Source organism: Melopsittacus undulatus, chromosome 13, assembly GCF_012275295.1.
Source record: "Melopsittacus undulatus isolate bMelUnd1 chromosome 13, bMelUnd1.mat.Z, whole genome shotgun sequence".
NCBI lineage: Eukaryota > Metazoa > Chordata > Aves > Psittaciformes > Psittaculidae > Melopsittacus > Melopsittacus undulatus.
In genome coordinates, this window is record NC_047539.1 from 5,877,461 (window position 1) to 5,894,683 (window position 17,223).

General features: G+C 59.5%; 1 protein-coding gene and 1 long non-coding RNA gene across 2 annotated transcripts; one reads left to right on the forward strand and one right to left on the reverse strand.

Annotated features, from left to right (window-relative positions):
* Window positions 1-220: 220 nt before the first annotated feature.
* Window positions 221-12,606, reverse strand: WDR81 (WD repeat domain 81). Its single transcript, XM_034068747.1, has 11 exons — window positions 12,228-12,606; window positions 7,690-11,338; window positions 7,354-7,461; window positions 7,045-7,235; window positions 5,081-5,271; window positions 4,696-4,861; window positions 4,381-4,534; window positions 3,480-4,178; window positions 3,173-3,318; window positions 2,821-3,000; window positions 221-1,928 (listed from the first exon to the last, which is right to left on the reverse strand). The coding sequence occupies exons 2-11, from the start codon at window positions 11,231-11,233 to the stop codon at window positions 1,602-1,604; spliced, it is 5,706 nt and encodes a 1,901-aa protein (XP_033924638.1). The 5' UTR covers window positions 11,234-11,338; window positions 12,228-12,606; the 3' UTR covers window positions 221-1,601.
* Window positions 12,607-13,696: 1,090 nt separating this feature from the next.
* Window positions 13,697-15,744, forward strand: LOC117436876 (uncharacterized). The gene is made up of 2 exons (XR_004550211.1): window positions 13,697-13,799; window positions 15,434-15,744. It is a non-coding gene; the product is annotated as an uncharacterized lncRNA (long non-coding RNA).
* Window positions 15,745-17,223: the final 1,479 nt, after the last annotated feature.

Consider the following 17,223-nt stretch of genomic DNA (forward strand, 5'->3'; position numbering starts at 1 on the left):
CCCCTTGGAAAGCAGATCCAAGTGCCTGTGCAGCAAGGTCCTACCTTACATCCAGGGCATCCTCACAGCATCCCTCCTCCCGCTCACCCAGGAACACAGCAGGTGCCTGAACACAGAGTTGGAGCTTTGGCTGCCAAAGCAGAGACCTGCAGCCAGCCCTGCCCCACACCTGGGCCCCTCCAGCACAGAGCTGCCCCACACACTCACCTCTGCATCTCTTTCAAAGAGTTTATTAGAAGTATTTACATCTATTGCAAATGGTTAATAGGCAACATGGGACTGAGAGCTCCCCTTGGGTAGGGAAGGATAGCAAGGGCCAACCGCTCACCTCCCCACCTTGCCTGGAAGCAGAAGGCAGCCTTCCCAACAGCAGGCTCCTGACAGGAACCAGCAGCTGGGCAAAAGCCCTTTCTCCTCCCAGGACAACCCACAGCAGGCTCCTCCTCTGCCCAAGGTAAGAGCATCCCACTCCCTAATACTGGCTCTGATTAGGCTGAAGGATGGATGGGAAAAGGGTTGCAATAGAAGTGAGGCAACTGCTCCTACAGCTGGGTCAAAGAGCATTCCCCTTGCTTTTGGAGTGGGAACAGAGGGTGCTGTCCCAAAGGGAAGGTCAGAATGAGACCATGCTGGATCCTGCCTCCTGGTTTTCATGCTGTAAGGGCACCAGGAGACAAAACTGAGCACCTTTCTGCTGTCCTGTCTTCCCAGGAGTCTGACCAGCACAAAGGAGAAGCCCTACCAGTCTGTGGCACACAGGGCATTCCTCACCCCTCACACAACCATGGGATGCAGCATTCCTGGGGCAGGAACCACCAAAGAGGCCATCCCTACCCTACAGCTCCAGACAGCAAAATCCTCATGGAAACATGTAGTTCTGGCCTCCCTAGAGGGTCATGTTCCAATCCCAACCCATCCCTCTGCAGCAGCCCGTTCCTAAATGAAATGGCAAAGCAGACAGGCTTTGTGCCTTGGCTGATTTCCATTCCAGTACTTGCCCTGGAGCCAGTATGGCAGCAGAAGGGCTCTTGTTAACCTCTCCTCCTCCCATACAGGCTCCAACTCAGCTGGCAGAACATAAAGTTAACAGAGTGCATGTCTGGGCTTCACACACAGACCACAGGAGGAGGAGATGCCCAGCACCACACAGCCCTGAAGGCAGCAGTTCCCAGGCCCAGCTTATGCTATCCTAATAGGAGTGTTCAGTGGTTCAGGAGTGGAAGTGAAGGGTAAGTGCAGATGGCAGTAGCTATACTGGTGTATTCTTGTCAAGGGGCACCTCTTACCCCTTCTTAAAGGGAGGGGGAAAGCTGTGGTCCATATTACTCTGGAGGGCAGCTCACAGTCCCCTGGGGATCAGGCACACATGGTATGGAAAGCTCCAGGCCTCTCTGCAGGGGTGACAGTGACCTACAACGCCCAGTATCTCTCCCAGCAGCAGTGGAGGTTTCTCAGTTATGGCTTTTTTGATTCATAGAGATAAGAGGTTAGAGATGCTTTACCACTAACAGCACACCTCCCCCTGCCTCCTCCCTAAGGAACACCACTGGCTTTCAGCTCTGCCACCAGCGCTGTGGGGCAAGCTCCCAGGCTGGGGACAGCTATGCCAGGAGGCGTATGATGCCATTGTCTGAGCCCAGCAAGAGGTGGCATTTCGTGGGCAGCACTGCCAGGCTGGTCAGGGTCCCCCGAAAGTTCTCAGAGCTCAGCTTGGTGGTGCTGATGGGCAGCGCTGAGGACTCCAGCATGGAGTAGACACCGATCTTGTTGGCCACAGTGCCTGCGACAACCTCGTTGCCATAGAGGTCAAACGCGTGGATGGGTTCAGATGCAGATTTGTAGTGGTGCAAAGGTTTCTGCTCCAGCTCCTTCCACACAGTCAGGGAATGGTCCGAGGAGGAGCTGATGAGCACATTGCCCTCTGCAGCCTGCAGAACAGGAAAGGCCAGTGAGCCAAGTGGTGCAGTAAAAGCTCCCAGCCTGTATCACAGTCTGTATCTTAACCTGCAAATGAGGTTAGCTGCCAATAATCCAACAGTCACAGTGTAATCCCTTGGGAAAGTCCCAGCCATTTCCAAGCAACTGATGGTACAGAGCAGTATAAACAAAGCATCCAGGTGGACACTGCAAGCTACAGGACTGCCTGATAGCTGGCAACCTCCTCTAGTGCTATCCTCCAGAGACAGGCTGTGCCTCTTAACAACACAGTGATACCCAACACAACTAATTCATCATCTGTACAGAGATTATGATACAGTCTCCCTCTCCATTAAACCTGCCAAATGATTTTCCTTCTCAGGAAAAGGAATTGGGAGCCTGTCTCATAGCACAGAGCACTGCTGAGGGCAGGAGAAGCCTGGAGCTGCTTATGAGCTAGTGAGAGGGTAAACAACCCACACGGCTGAACTTTGTTTAACCTGCGCTTGGGTCGAGGACACGGGAGCCCCGGCCCTGCTCCCTGAGGGTGGGTAAATATGGACAAGAGTTATTCATTAGAGTGACACTCTCCCAGGGGAGCCGAGAGCCCTGCGGAGGAAGCAACACATCTGCTTCTTCACAGGAGATGTGGCTCCTCTCTGCCCCTGCTGCACACACCTGGGAGGGCTGATCTCTGTTCAGCGCAGGCTGGAACAAGAGTAAGCTGCTCATAGCATTAAGTACAGGGGAGAAGAGCTTAAGCAGCCCTCTTAAGCACACAGCACTGATGGAGGAACACCCAGAGGATGGAGCAGACCAGCCCTGCCAAGCAGCACATGCCTCGAGGATGCTCTGCACAACCCCAATAAGGACCACAGAGCAGCCCCTGATCGCTGCTCTCACCTTGATCTGCAGGATGTCCCCTTCGTGGGCAGGCCAGCCCCGCATGATGAGTCCTGTCCTGGTGTCCAGCAGCACAATGAAGCCAGAGGAGAAGCCAGCCATAACGCTGCGCCCATTGGGACTGATGGCCAAGCAGCGGATGAGCCCGGCGCTCACCCCACTGGCCAGGCGAAACTCGTGCTGCAAGAGAAAGTCCAGCTACTGGGGGACAAAAACCAGGGGGGATCTGGCATTTAGGGGACAAGGGACCTTGGGATCATGGAACCATCACAGCTGGCTTTGAGCCGGGCGTGATCCTGTCGTTAAGCACACGGATGGAGGAGGGTGGATCGCACAGTGCTGGATTCCCTACCTGTAATCCCGGCTTCCTGTGGTCAATGAACCTCAGCACAGAGTCTGCACTGGCCACAGAAATGCTGTGGTAGGGAGGTGGCATGGTGGTCACAGCCGTGATGGGCACTTTGCTGTCCAATTCATCAAAAGTCCGGAGAAGTTTCCCTGTGGAAACACGACAGAGACATTATGGCAGCAGATGGAGGGAGCAGGTACACAGCAAATCTCCAGTTCTGCACAGGAACCATCAATTCTCAACATAGCCCCTCTGCCTTCAAGGTTTGGACCAGTTCACTCCAACCAACCCTCACCTTTTCCCCTCTTACCTGTGAACTGGTCCCAGATGTGCACGGTCCCATCGCAGCTCACCACGTGCTGTGATGCCTCCAGCTGGCTCACATAGAAAACAGACTTCTTGTGCTCAGCATACGTGAACCGTGCTGGCACCTCGCTCGTGCCATCCCCATAGTTGTACAAGGGCCAGAGGCGGACGGTTTTGTCCTTGCTGCCACTAAGGAAGAAGTCCTCACTGCTGAGCGGTGCCACGCACTTGATGGCCCCCGAATGCCCTGAGAAACTCTGCAGCTTGATCTGGTGGAAGTGGAAACGGGGGTCGTGTTGGCTCACCCCAATCTCATACTGCCAGTAGGCCAGCCAGTTCCCACACAGCATGTGGGTGCTGCGAGGAAGGTCGTGCTTCAGGGTGTTCTCCTCGCTGGATAAGCTGGGGATGAAGCCATCAGTGCCAGCACTGAGGTGAAGTAAATCCAGACCCTCGCGCTGTGTGTCCACGGGGACCTGGATGCGGTTCCCCACCAGCACGCTCCCAAAGGTACCAGAGTGAGTGTCCTCATGGTGGCTAGAGAAGGGCTCGGTTCCTCGTGCATCTTGGTCTAAGCCCACCACGCTGGGTGTCTGCTCCAGGCTGACAACCTGCAGGCTCTTGGGGTTCACGTTCTCCAGGTAGAGGCTGGCCAGCTTCTCAACCAGCGAGTGGTTGGGCACAACCGTGCGGATAACATCACCTGAAGGGGGAGAACGTGGCTTCAAGGGAAGGAATATCCCCACCACCACCCAGCACCACCACCAGCAGAACAAGAGCCAGCACAGGGCTGTGAACACAGCGTCCCCCACAAGCCAGCCACATGCTGCTCCCAGCTAAAGCAGCCTGAAGTGGGCTCCCAAACCGACAAGCACAGATCCTAGGAGATGGTGGCCAAGCCATACCTAGCAAGCAAGAGAAAGGGATGTAGGTGATGTAGGCCATCTCAGGGTTAAACACCTTCTGTAACTCCATCAGCACGGCTGGATCCAGCAGCTTCCCATCCAAAAGGGGCACCTCCATCACTGGCACCTCACAGCTGCTCAGTGACTCCGTCCTCTGGACAAGAGAAGACACCCAAGATGAGATGTTCTCACCATGTAATTACACAAGCACAGTTACATGCTACTGACACCACTACTGGTGCGTGCAGGTATTCCCATCACATTCCTGCACCTGGGTACAGGGGGATGGCTGAGGACCTCTCCCCCATCACTGACCTGCTCCTGCAGCTCCTGCAGCAGCGAGAAGGCCTCAAAGAAGTTCCTCACTGTGTCACTCAAATGCTGCTGCACCATCTCCTGCCCAATCCGCAGGCAGATCAGGGCAATCAGGCTGATGGTCTTAACACACAGCACAATACGGGCCTGGGCACCACTGGGGAAACTGGAGAGGACATCCATTACCAGCCTGCCCTTCTGTATCCCTTTTTCCCCTTCTCTACTCCATGCTTCCTGCCCTGTCTCGAGCAGCACAAGCTCTATGTGCATGCAAGGTGCACATCAGGGCAGGAGCAGCCCCACCACCCCAGGAGCATAAAGACCCTCACAGAACTATCTCCACATCCCTGGTTTTGAGTTGTGCCAAAGGCACAGCAGCACTCACCCGATGGCTGCTGATGTGAGGAAGCCCAGCACCGGGAGCAGCACCTCCTGGCTGATCTTGGGGAGAATGTCCATCAGTGTGGTGTCCGAGAGACACACCACGATCTTCTGTGTCAGTGTCACAGCAGCCAACAGCCCGGCCTCCTTCCGACTGTTCAGCCGGCCACCACCGGAGCCACTGCCGGGAGCGACCTGCAAAGGGAGTCACTGAGGGCCAGGGACACCACTTGTCCAAGCAGGACACATCCCAGCATCACCCAAGCTCAGCCTGAAACGGAAGAGGAATCTGAGCACTGAGTCTCAGCCTCAAGGGATGAGCCTGAAAACTGACTCGTGGATGTCAGCACAAGATGAGCCTAAAGAGAATGGGGCACACGGGTATCCTCTGGAGAGCATCTCCCTGCAGGATGCTCCCATAGATGGGAAACTCAGCGGGCAAAGAGACAACCCCAGACCATCACCAGTCTGGGTAGTGTTTGCCAGCATATGAAGAGGAGAAACCTTCGTCATACATGCGACTTAGAGCAAGAACCAGTGTCTTCACCCCACACCACATTGAGCCTGGGTGCGCAGACTGCAGAGGAACAGCCCTTGCATGAAATATCCAAGCACAAATCATGGGCAAACCTGCTGCTAACATCTAGGAATGCATCTGCTGATTGTTTCATGAGGCAGAAGAGCACAGCCTGGTTCTGCTGACACCACATGGATGCTGGCTACAGCAATGCCAGAGAGTTAACAGCATCAGCAGCAACACGAAGAGATTCCTTTCTGGATTGTCCTATTTCCTAACTCCCAGACAAATCAAACACCCAAGAACAGAGAGAGCCAAGGACAGAACCCACAAACACATCCCAGTTTCCACTCTGTTTCTTGTACACCTGCCATCTTCCAGCTCATCACAGAGGCTCTTCCTCTCCCAAAATACCCGCTCTGCCAAATCCTGCAAGAAGGATTCGTATCCTATTCGTGACCCTTCTGCTTCATTGCTTTAATATCAGGTTGCCAAATGCTGTCCACAGGGGTATTCATCCCCCCAGTGCCCCCAAGGAATGAGTCCAGTAAAGCAAAGCAGCACAGCTGGAGCTGTGATTGCAACTGGGTGGAGAATGATTTTGCTGAAAAATGGGATTTTTGCCCCTGAAAAAATATCTCCCTTTTAACACTGGAAAAACTGACAATGCCTTTTGTTTCCTTTAAAAGAGCAGCTGTGGCCTCTTTGTGTCTCTGTTTAAATGATCAGGTTTCCATTAAAACAAGAATCCACAACCAAAGTGTTCAGAACCACTAAAAAGGAAGCGATGTGACAAATAACCCTGTTAAAACCATTCACACCTGGGGAGGTTCTGATGACAAATGGGGGGGTTTCAGCCAGCTGCACTACACCCATTTTCTCCTTGCTGTCAGCTCTGAAGTTCAAGCTGAAAAGCCTTGCCAGTATTTCTTATCCAGTTGAAACCCCTCCTTTAGCCTCTCATCCCCTATCTACCCATACAGACCTGCAAAGCACTCACTCCAGCAATCCCCCAGCAGCCCAAGCTGCTCCTGCAGCCTGTTATCACCAACCCACCCTCATGCCAGCTCTGTTGGTGGCAACGCTCACCCAGTGAAGCAAAAGGAAACCTTTCTCTCTGGGTTCACGCTGCTTGCCAGTGTGATAGGGAAAGCCTCCCAGGGATGCAATGGGGAAGGAAGGGCTCCAGCAGCCTGGTGTAGATCCATGGCTTGCTGAAGAGCTTCACTGGAATGAATGTGCCTCTTCCAGCTGCATCGGCACAGCCCTTCTCACCCAACACATCCAGATCTGCTCAGCCCGTGCTACCCAAGGTGAAGCTTCTCCAAGCACAAGTATATAGGCAGGAGGCTCCTGATGAAGCTGGATGATCTTCTGTGCATCCCCCCTCTGTGCTCAGATACAGCTCCCACCCCAACACATGGGAGAAGAGGAAGAAGGACAATACTAACCAGGTAGCTGATGTAGGGCAGGTACTGATAGGTGAGGACAGGCTCTCCATACAGGTAAGCCACATGCAGGAGACAGGCCAGCACTGGCTTGGACACTTGATCTCCCAGCACTGGCCTCTTCTGATAGATATTTCCTGTGCTCAGGGGACTGTTCTCATCGCTGCTTGGTACAAACTGCTGCCTGGTAGGGCCTGCCCAGAGACAACACCATGAGCTGAAGCAGCAGGATACCCCCAAGGCACCCCCAAGGCACCCCGGAGGCTGGTTTGGGGCACAGCCCACCCCAGGGGTCCAAGGAGCAGATATTACCAACATAGCAGGATGTGAGCAGGCGGAGCAGGTTCCTGGCGATGAAGCGGGACGTGACAGTAGGGCCCAGCTTGGCCGAGAGCCACCTCACCATCTTACAGGCTGTGTCTGCAACACACAAACAGCCCCAAGGACAAAGCTATTGCTGTGATGCTGCCCAGAGCCTGCCTGCTCTGCAGGCAGCTCCCCAGCTCTCAGAGGCACGCAATTCAGTGCACACCTTGCCTTTTACACTGCTGTCATCGCTGGCCCCATACACCCCAAAACCTGGACCCACTTCTTCCCCTTCTCCCACTCCCTGCTCTACAGAAAGGCTCAATGCCAGCAGGGTCTTACCCAGGAGCATCGTCTGCTCTTTATCATCAGAGTGATCCGGCAGCTCCTCTCCCTCTGCATCCTCTGGCTCGCTGCTGTCATCAGCCAGGGTGACATCGACAGAGGCACCAGCATCCACAGCCACCGTCAGCTCTGCCTCCACTGCAGAGTCATCCTGCTCCTCTTCATCGCGCTCCTCTTCCTCCTCCTCTGACTCCTCGCTCTGTTTCAGGTCCTGGCTGCTGTCCACTGACTTCAAGCTGCTCTTGTCCTTCTGGGAATCGCCATCCGCAGGCCTGTCCTCTCCCAGGGACACCTCACTGGCACTGCTCTTGTCACTCAGCCGCCCGAGGCTGAGCGATTCCTGCTCCTGAGGCTGCAGGGAGTCCCCTACATAGAGACCACTCTGGAAGTCCTCGCTCTCAGGTGGGTAGGCTTGGTCATGGAAGCTGACACCCGAGGTGTAGTCGAGGAGGTCGAGCGCAGCCGAGCTGTGCTCCACATCCATTTTGATCTCCTCCCCAAACACACACGACACGGGGCTTTCCCCTCCGCTTTCATCATCTTCAGCTGCCCCAAGGAGGGATTTGCTCTCCTCCCGTGAGCCCTCGATGCCGACGAGAATCTGCAGGATGTGTGGGAGCAGGTTGAGGAGGAAGGATGGCAGCCCCAGACGCACGATCAGCTGGGCCACAAAGCAGTCTGTGTAGAGGTAGAACCTGCCGTGGCGATAGCAAGGGCTTTCATACGCTCCAATCAATGGTTTGAGCAGGTATTTATTGGCATTCTTTGGGCCGAGGGATTTAGCTATGGGTTCAAAGAGGTACCATGCTGCGTAGATAGCTGTGTTCTCCTCGGACATCAGTGATAATATGAAGGGCAGGAGGATCTCCAAGCCTTCAGGAGTGATTTCAGAAAGGATCCCTTCCAGCTGCTGCCACAGCTGGAACACAAGCTCCCGGCCTTGGCCTTCATCCTCTATCTTCTTCGCCTGATAGGTGAAAATGAACTTGTGCAGGGCTGGGAAGTACGTGGGGAAGGGGACAATAGAACTGAAGGGGCTGAGGAGCTGCGTGGGGCAGGGCGGAGGGAGGCCCTGGGAGATGGGTTTGTATTCAAACAACAGCACCGTGCCCTTGCCCAGCCTGGGCTTCAGCAGCTTCTCCACCGGCACGTTCAGCTGCAGCAGGACATGCAGTACGTGCTGCAGTGGGGCCGGGATCTCCTTGGGATAATAGCGACACAGGTTACGCACCAACAGGAACCGCTCCAACAGGGATGCGTCCGGCTTCGAAGGACGAATCCTGGGTGCAAATATAATCTCAGCTACCAGGATGCCCAAAGCTTGCATATCCCTCTGGAAGAGGTCCGAGATACCCAGGGGGGGCTCTTCCCATGGCTGCTCCATCAGCTGCATCTCACTGCTTAAGCCTTTGACCAAGAAATTGTCCAGTTTCTCCAGTTCTTCCAGGGCCTGGAGCGGATTGAAGCCTTCGGGAAGCGTGATCTTCATGTCAGCCTGATCCACAGCACCTGCCTTGCTCCGGCGGAGAGGTCGGACCCCTGAGGTTTTGCCTTCGGTGGCATAAGCAGGGAGGGTGGAGGGCTGTGCTGGTGGCACCGTGGCACAGGGCTGATCAGCAGCTCTGCTGGTGGCAGGAATTGAATCCAAAGCTTCAGTACCTTGCTCTAAATCATCCTCACCAGCCATGGATTTCTCCCCAGACCAGCTGGTTTCACTGGGAGTAGCCTCCAGGACCAGCCCATTGACTGCATCCGTCACTTGGAGATCCTCCATAAACACGGCCTCACGGATGTTCTGGACAAGAGGCCGGGCAATGGCTGGAGCTTCAGCTGGTGTATAGGCAGGTCCCACCATGCGCCTGGGATGTGGCTGGTCAAAGAGCTGCACGACCCCATACGTGGTCAGATGCGTGTGGTTGTCTACTAGGTGGAGGCAGACGTTCTTCTCCTTGACAGCATCCTTCCCCAGCAGCTTGTACCCAAAAGTGAGGTCAATCCAATGGTGGAGGTCCTGAGACACCTCCCTGCTCTCCAGCAGCATGCGGTGGACTTCAATGAACTCCTCATAGGAGCTGCACCAAGAGGGCACGTCCAGGTCGGGCATATCCGGATGGATGGATCGGAAGATGGAAGGGTCAGTATAAAACTCTGGGATGCACTCATCCGGTGTCCAGCTCTGCATGCGCTCCATGCTGGCTGGATACTCATTGGGCTCCCACTGGGACCTTACATGGCAGCACAGCACTGCCTTGGGTGTCCTCCGAGCCGTGTACACGTAGTAGGTGATATCCGAAAGGACATCGGAGATGTGATGGGGGACATGGAGCTGCTCCCCACTTGAGCCACCAGCAACAAACGCCTGCTTGGTCATCTCATAAGTGAAGTCCAGCTGCTTGTCCCCCTTGTTGAGGCGGAACTTGGATTTCCGTAGGTCCCTGAACTTCCCGTTTTTGGTAGTGAAATCCACAACCCATGGAAGAACCGGGTGATAATTGGGGTCTCCCATTCTCCTTCCAGCCAAGCTGTTCAGACGCATTAGGTAGTCAAAGTTGCTGACCTGCCCGTGCACCCACTGCAGCACCAGGTCTCTGAGGTCCTTCTGGCAGGCAGCACACCTCCCCTCCTGCCCTCGCACACCAGCACTGCTTTGCTCACTCGTTCCTTCCAGACCAGCTTCCACAGTCACTTCCTCCTTCTCCGGTCCCTCGTACTCCCTGAAGTTCACCCGGAGCCGGCTGCACAGCTTCTCATCCACAGCCACATCCCGCAGGGAAAAGGCACCACAAGCCAGACCCGCTTGGTGACAAGCCTTCATGGCCTGCAGCACGTGGAACAGGAGGAAGAGGATTTTAGCGTGGCTGTTGGTGAGCTTGGCCGGGCTGAAAGTCACGATATCATGCAAACAGTACTGCACATAGGGGTAGATGATATACACCATATCAGCCGACTCGAGCACAGCTTCAGCCTGCAGCACATTGGGACAAGCCTTGCCGGCCACCAGGCTCTCCTTGGCTGGGGAAGCGCCATGTGCAGCCTTGCCCACCTGCAGCACGGGGCAGCCGTAAGCCTTGTGCAGGGCCGCCCGCAGCGCGCCCAGCGCCGGCACAGCGTGCGGTGCCTCCGTGTGCCGGTACGGCCGCACGTGGCGGCGGTGGGCCCGGCACCACAGGTTGCGGTAGTTCTGCGAGGCCACACTCTGCATGAAGCCGTGCAGGGTCTCTGTGGTGCCGCCGCGCTGCTCCGAGCCGGGGGGCTGCACCCGCAGCGGGTACCGCAGCCTCTCCTTCCGCAGGCCGTGGATCTCGAGCCGGGTCCAGCCTGCAGGCAGCTTCTGCACAGAGTGCTGCAGGAATGTCCTCACCTCCACCTCGCTCAGCCCCTCCGGGCGCGGGCACAGCCCGGGCAGCACTCGGCGTTCCTTGAGGCTTGCCAGCCATTTGACCGGGACGAAGGCGGTAACGTGGGTCCTGTCCGGAGCAGCAGCCAGCTGCCGGCGGTCGATGTTCAGGTCCTGCTCCACGCTCCGGAGGAAGCCATCCATGCTGGATGCAGGAAGGTGCGAGAGGAGGAGCGCGGCGCTGGCCTTGGCCTCCCCAGCTCCTGCAGAGCCAGCCGCACGCAGTGAGTCTCACTTCCCCATTGCCACCTGGGGGAAAAATAGAGCTGGTTTTAGGAACTGGGTTAAAAGATGCTGGATTGGGGGTAGGGGTTGAGAAGGGACAAGCCCTGGTTTGAGGGCGGACATGGTGGGACTTCTGCAGCCATAGAGGCAGACAGTGGGACCTCCATGGCTCCATGGCCAGGGAAGGGATATGATGGCAGCTGAGAAAGGGACACGATGCAACCTGCACAGCCCAAGTGCTGGGGAAGGGGACACAATGGGACCTCCACAGGGCCAGGGCTAATGTGGGGGGACACAATGGCACTTCCATAGCAGTGAAGTAGGACCAGACGGCAAGTGGAGGGGGAACAGGACAGGAACTCTGTAGCATCAGAGGCAGGGAGAGGAGGCATAACAGCACCTCTGCAGCCCTAGGGCTGGTGGGGTACACAATGGGACCCACACAGGGCCAGGGAATGGGACATGATGAGAACTCTGGGGGGACATAACAGCACCTCTGCAGCCCTATGAGTGGTGGGATACACAATGGGACCCCCACAGGGCCAGGGAATGGGACATGATGAGAACTATGGGGGGACACAACAGCACCTCTGCAGCCCTATGAGTGGTGGGGTACACAATGGGACCCCCATAGGCCCTATAGAGTGGAACACGATGGGACCAACGGGAGGCTATTGTGGCACCTCTGCAATGCCGACCCACCGCGGGGGGCACACGGTGGCCCCTCCACACCCCCTGGGGTGACACAGGAGCGCACCCATCAGCACCGCCCACACCCCCATCCCCGCCGGTCCTTTACCCCCGGCGGGCGGGCGCCCAGAGCCGGGCCGAGCCCCAGCAGCCCCCGGGGACCCCCGCACCCCACGGGGGGGTCCCCGTTCCCCCACCCCCCCCCCCCCCGGGCCCCCGGTACCTGCGGCGGCTCCGCGTTCATCCGCGCTGCCCGGCCATGTTGGTCAGGTGACAGCGGTCACATGCTGCTGCTGCCGCCGCCGGCGCGCCGCCATGTGCCCGGGACCGCGGGAACACACGGGACACGGGCCGTGACGCGCTGCCTGACGTCACGGTGACGTCAAAGCCGCTCCCGGCTGTCAGCTGGAGCCGGGCGCGCTGACGGGGCAGCCGGTCTTAAAGGGGTCTTCGCTGGCTCGGGGTGGACCCCACCGGCAGGAGGGTGAGTGCACGGTGGAGCCGGTGATGGGGAGCGGGGCCCGGCTGTCACCCGACAGCCTCCCCGTGCGGCTGCGGGCCGGAGCGGCCGGGCACTGCCCGGTCCCGGTTCTAAGAGCCCGGCCGGGTCCTGCAGCCACTTCCCCGCCCTCCCCCGGCAAACCCGGTCCCGACCGTGTGCATCAGCCCCCGCGGTCCGGGGGTACCGGTATGGGCTCTGTCCGGTCACCCCCTACACACACCCCCCTGCGCCCGGACCCGGCGCGGCCCCTTTAAGGGCTCGGGGCTGCGGGTGCTCCCGCTGGGCAGCACCGCACGGCGCGTGGGAGTCACATGGGTGCTACGTCGCAGCAGCTTATTGGCTCTCCGCCCCTTGTCCGCGGCAATCAGCTGTTACTGGGGCGAAGGGCAGGAAACAGCCTTAAAGGGGCACCGCAGTCGCCGTATTCCCCCCCGCTATCCCCGGACCAGCCTGGCCCGGTGGGCTCGGGGCAGGAGCGCCGTGGGTACCGGCCCCGGGGGCCGAGCCCCGGTTATCGGATCGTACCATCCCCGTTCCCCCCCCTCCGGCAACGCTTGGAGGGCGCGGCCCCTTTAAAGAAGTTGTCCAGTCATCGCTCGGCGCTGCCAAGTCATCGGGGTCAGCCGAGTTCCCTCGGCCCCGCCCACCGCGCCTTCCGATTGGTGCATGCGGAAAGTGGTCACTTCTGATTGGCTACCGACTTAGCAACTTCTCGCACTCGGGGCTCTGCCACCGGCCCCGGAGATGGAAGGGCCGAAAGGGGCCGGGGAGGGGGGGGGTGGCCTCGGGCAGCGCTGGGCCCCTGGCAGGGACCCGCTCCGCTGGGGAGGGTCGGGCTCTTTAAGAGCTGCCATTCCCCCCCCCCGCCTTGAAAATGCCAACTCACAGCGCGCGGGGCATGCCGGGAGCGCCGCGCCGCACTACATCTCCCTGCATGCCCCGCGACGGGGTGGGCGCGCCCGTTTCCATGGCAACCGCCGGTCGGGCTGGGGGAGAGCCCGGTGTTCCCCTTATGGCGGTGGGCGGGGCAAAGCGCTGCCTTTGCCTTTCCATTGGCTGAGCTGCCGGCCGTGCTGCTCCTCTATTGGTGGGAGTGAACATCAATCGCCGCGGTGGGCGGAGCGAAGCTGGGGCGGGGCGGTGATTGGTCAGGGGTGGGGCTGGTGGGTGGCTGCGTCATGACTCCGCCAGCTGATCAGAGACGGGAGCCGCCGGCGGCGGCACCGGCGCCGGGACGGGCTGGGCTGGTCCGGACCGGGCCCAGCGGGCGCTGGACCGGGCCGAGCCCCTCAGGTAGGTCCGGTCCGGTGCGAGCCGTGCCGGGACCAGCGTTAAGGGCAGCCGCGTCCCCCAGCGGGGGTCGGGGGTCCCGGTAGCCCCGGCGCGGTCCTGCCGGGGAAGGTCACCTTTCCCCGGGGCAGGGCGGTGCGGCAGGGCCCGGCCCGGCCCGGCTCGGTTCGGGACCCTCAAGGAGCGCTCCGGGCGCCGCCTGCGCCGGGCGGCTTCGCTGCCGGTAGCGGTGGAGCGCAGGGGGGTGGGGGTGAGGAGTGGGACCGGGGCGCGGTTCCGGGTCCCGGTGGGGCAGGCGGGGCCGAGGCTGGGGCCGGGGCCGCCCCGGCCGGGTCGGGCGGTGGCCGGGCCGGGGGTGACCTTCACTCCGGGACCGGGCTGGGCAGACTTTGACCCGCGGCCGCTCCCCGCCCTGGGCACGGACCCGAGCATCCCGGGGGGCGGAGGGAGCGGAGGGGGCCGTGGGGTGCCCCGGGGGGCACTGCAGGGACCAGGGTTACCGGTGGGGGGGGAACGGGGGGAGCGGGGTCCGTTTGCCGGGGGGGAGGGAGTAGGTTCTACCGAGAGGCACTGGGGGGGTGACCCGGTTACACCGGGAGGGGGGCGCTCAGTGGGGTACAACGCGTGCTGTTAACGGGGCGAGCTCCCCCCGGGGCGCTCCCCGGCGCTGCTGGGGTCTGTCGGTACCGAGGAGGGCCGGGGGTGAGCGCTGTTACCGGTAGAACACCCCCCCCCACCACCACCACCTCCCCCTCGGTGCTTGCAGAGCCCCCGGTGCCGGCGGGGCCGGTGTCTGAGCGGCGGGTGCTGATTCACGGCCCGGCGGGGGTGGAGCAGGGCCGGGACCCGCTCGCTGGAATCCGGACCAGATGTACCCGGCACGCCAGGAATGCTCGGCATTCCCACCAGGCCCCGCACCGCGAACCGCCCCGCCGGGACCCGGCCGTACCCTGCCCAGGCTTGGGGATGCTGAGTGCCTATAGGGGGGATACTGTGGGGCAGCGGCAGAGTGAGGGGGTCCCCGTCCGCCCCCATTGGGGCTGAACGCTGCGGGGTTTCCCGGACCTCAATCCCAAAAACGTTGGGAAAAGGGGATGTTTTTCCATGCGGATTGGGAAGCAGCAGGGTCCGGCACCAGCCCCGGGGTTGGTGTCTTCGTTCTCCATTAAAATGGTATGGAATAGGGCTGCGCTTCCCGAAATTCCCCCGCCGGGGGCTTGGCAGCGGCGCCTGACAAAGTGTGTTCCCTGGCAGGCAGGGACTGGCCCCCGGCCAGGTGGGATCGTGCCAGCTCGGATGCCCGAGGTGAGCAGGCAGGGAATGCCATAACCCCTACCTGCGGCCTGTGCCGGAGCAGGGTCTCTTGTCTCCTGTTTCCTGGCACAAAGGACCTTGATTTCCCTGCCTGATCGAGTGTTGGGGCTCTCACACCGGCTGCACTGGGAGAGGGGAGGGATGGGAAGAGTCAAGGTCGAGGTTGGAGCTGCCTCTGCATCCCCTGTGATGCCCAAGGGGTTGTCCTGTGGGATCTCGGATGAGGGCTCAGCACTGGGGTAGGGATGAGGTGGCTGCTGCGGGTGATGTCTGTGCTCAGTGCGGTTCAATCCTGCCTCTAACCATGTGCCTTCCCTCCTCAGGTGCTGTCCCAGCGCCCCACTCCTGGCTAACCAGCACCAGTTCTTCAGTGGCAAGCTTTATGTCCTTCTCTAGTAGCTAAAGCTGCCAGTTGAAGAACTGTTGAATGTAGCCACACTCAGCACCGGGACCTTGGATGCTGGCCGGATCCAAGCCCTCGCCAACCGGGATGAGCAGCGTTTGAAGGCTGAGGATGAGCGTAACGGGGATGAAGGCATCTCCATCAGAGGAGGGGTGCCAGCAGGGTGGCACTGACCTGAGGGCTGCCCAGAGAGGACCAAAAGAGGCATTAAACTTTATGTGTTCCTCAACAGCTCAGGTTTTAGGGAGTCTGTTGCCTATGGGGTGGCTGGACCTGCTTGGCAGGAGGGTGCTGGGATGGGGACACAGTGCCATGCCCAGCCCTTGCCATGGTCCATGGGGGAAGGGTTGCTTGTTGAGTTTGTCCAGAGCAGGAGGTGACCCAGAGCTGGGTGTAGCTCATAGGCCTGGCCTGCTGCTGAGCTCCAGAGCAGGATGAATCCTGCCATGAGCTGGGCAGTGGGATGAGGCCAGCTCCACACCCACATTGCCCTGTGTGGGCCACTGGGAGCGGGTGACTCAGGGCCGAGTCACACACTGCCTGTTCCAGGAACCATCCTTCTGCAAGGCCGGGCAGCCCTGAGGCAGCTCCGGGATGCTGGGTATTGGGAGAAAGACTTCTCCATGGGCTTCTCCATGGCCCAGGCTCGGTGTTGCAGGTGAACAGCAGCACAAAGCTGTCCTGAATGGGACTGGGAAGCTGCTTTCCAGCATTGGAGACTTGCACTGTGCAAGAGGGGAGCTGTGGCCCCATTGCAGCTCTGAGCAGGGTGGGTGCCTCTGTGTGCACCTCCTGGCAGGCTCTGCACCCCCAGAGCTGCCCTCTCCCATGGCACTGCTCCCTCGGTGGCTGGGAAGCAGCAGAGATGCTGGGGGCTTCTGTTTGGGGCCAAGAGCAGGGCTCGTTCCTGCTCCGAGGCTGGGCAGGGAGGAGCAGTGCTCTGCAGACACAGGTCTGCACAATGGGATGTGCCTGACCCGGCTCCAGCTGCCCAGGGCAGGGCTCGTACCAAACCCTGGCACTCGGGGATGGGCAGGAAGTGTCCATTGAGTGGTAGTGGAGCAGATCTGCGACCCTGGGCTCCTGCCTCTGCTCTGCCATGTGCGCTTGCTGATGGTTGTGAGGAGCTGAGGTTCTTCAGGGTCCCTGTCAGCCGAACCCCCTTAAATGGTGCTCGGAGCAGAAAGGGCCATGGATGAGCATCTCCAACCCGTCCCTGCCACCGCAGCTGCCCTGCTGCAAGTCCGTGCAGAGCAATTGGCACTTAACTCAGCACTCAACACGTCCTGGAGTGCACCAAGGGGGTAAGAAGGTGTCTGTGTGTGTGCTGGGTGCTCGAGGGCAAGGAGGAGCAGCTTCCATGCTGGAGATGGAGCTGCGTGCTCCAGTCACCAGCATCCCCCCTGCATGCGCCTCAGTGCAGTGCTCAGATTCGCTGCTTCCTCCTGTTGGGAAGGACCGACCTCTGCTGCAAACCAGCTCTTTCCCTGGGAAGATGTGGTCATTTCGGGGCAGAGCTGCCCTGAGCAGCAGCACCAAGCCCCAGGGGTCAGGAAATGGCCATATTTTGGGTCAAATTCATACGTAAAAAGGGGCAAGCCTGAACACTTGAACACCAACCCAGCAGTGTCACCTCCTGAGCACACAGGCTCAGGCTCTGGCTGACCCATACCGGGTGTCAAAGCAGAGGGCTTTTAGGCTGACAACATA

Coding starts and splice junctions, on each gene's coding strand:
- WDR81 (XM_034068747.1), bottom strand. CDS start 11,233: ATGGATGGCTTCCTCCGGAGCGTGGAGCAGGACCTGAACATCGACCGC. Junction 4,179..4,380: donor CCCTTTCTCTTGCTTGCTAG/GTATGGCTTGGC, acceptor CTCCCCCTTCAG/GTGATGTTATCCGCACGGTT. Junction 1,929..2,820: donor GGGACATCCTGCAGATCAAG/GTGAGAGCAGCG, acceptor CCTGTTCTGCAG/GCTGCAGAGGGCAATGTGCT.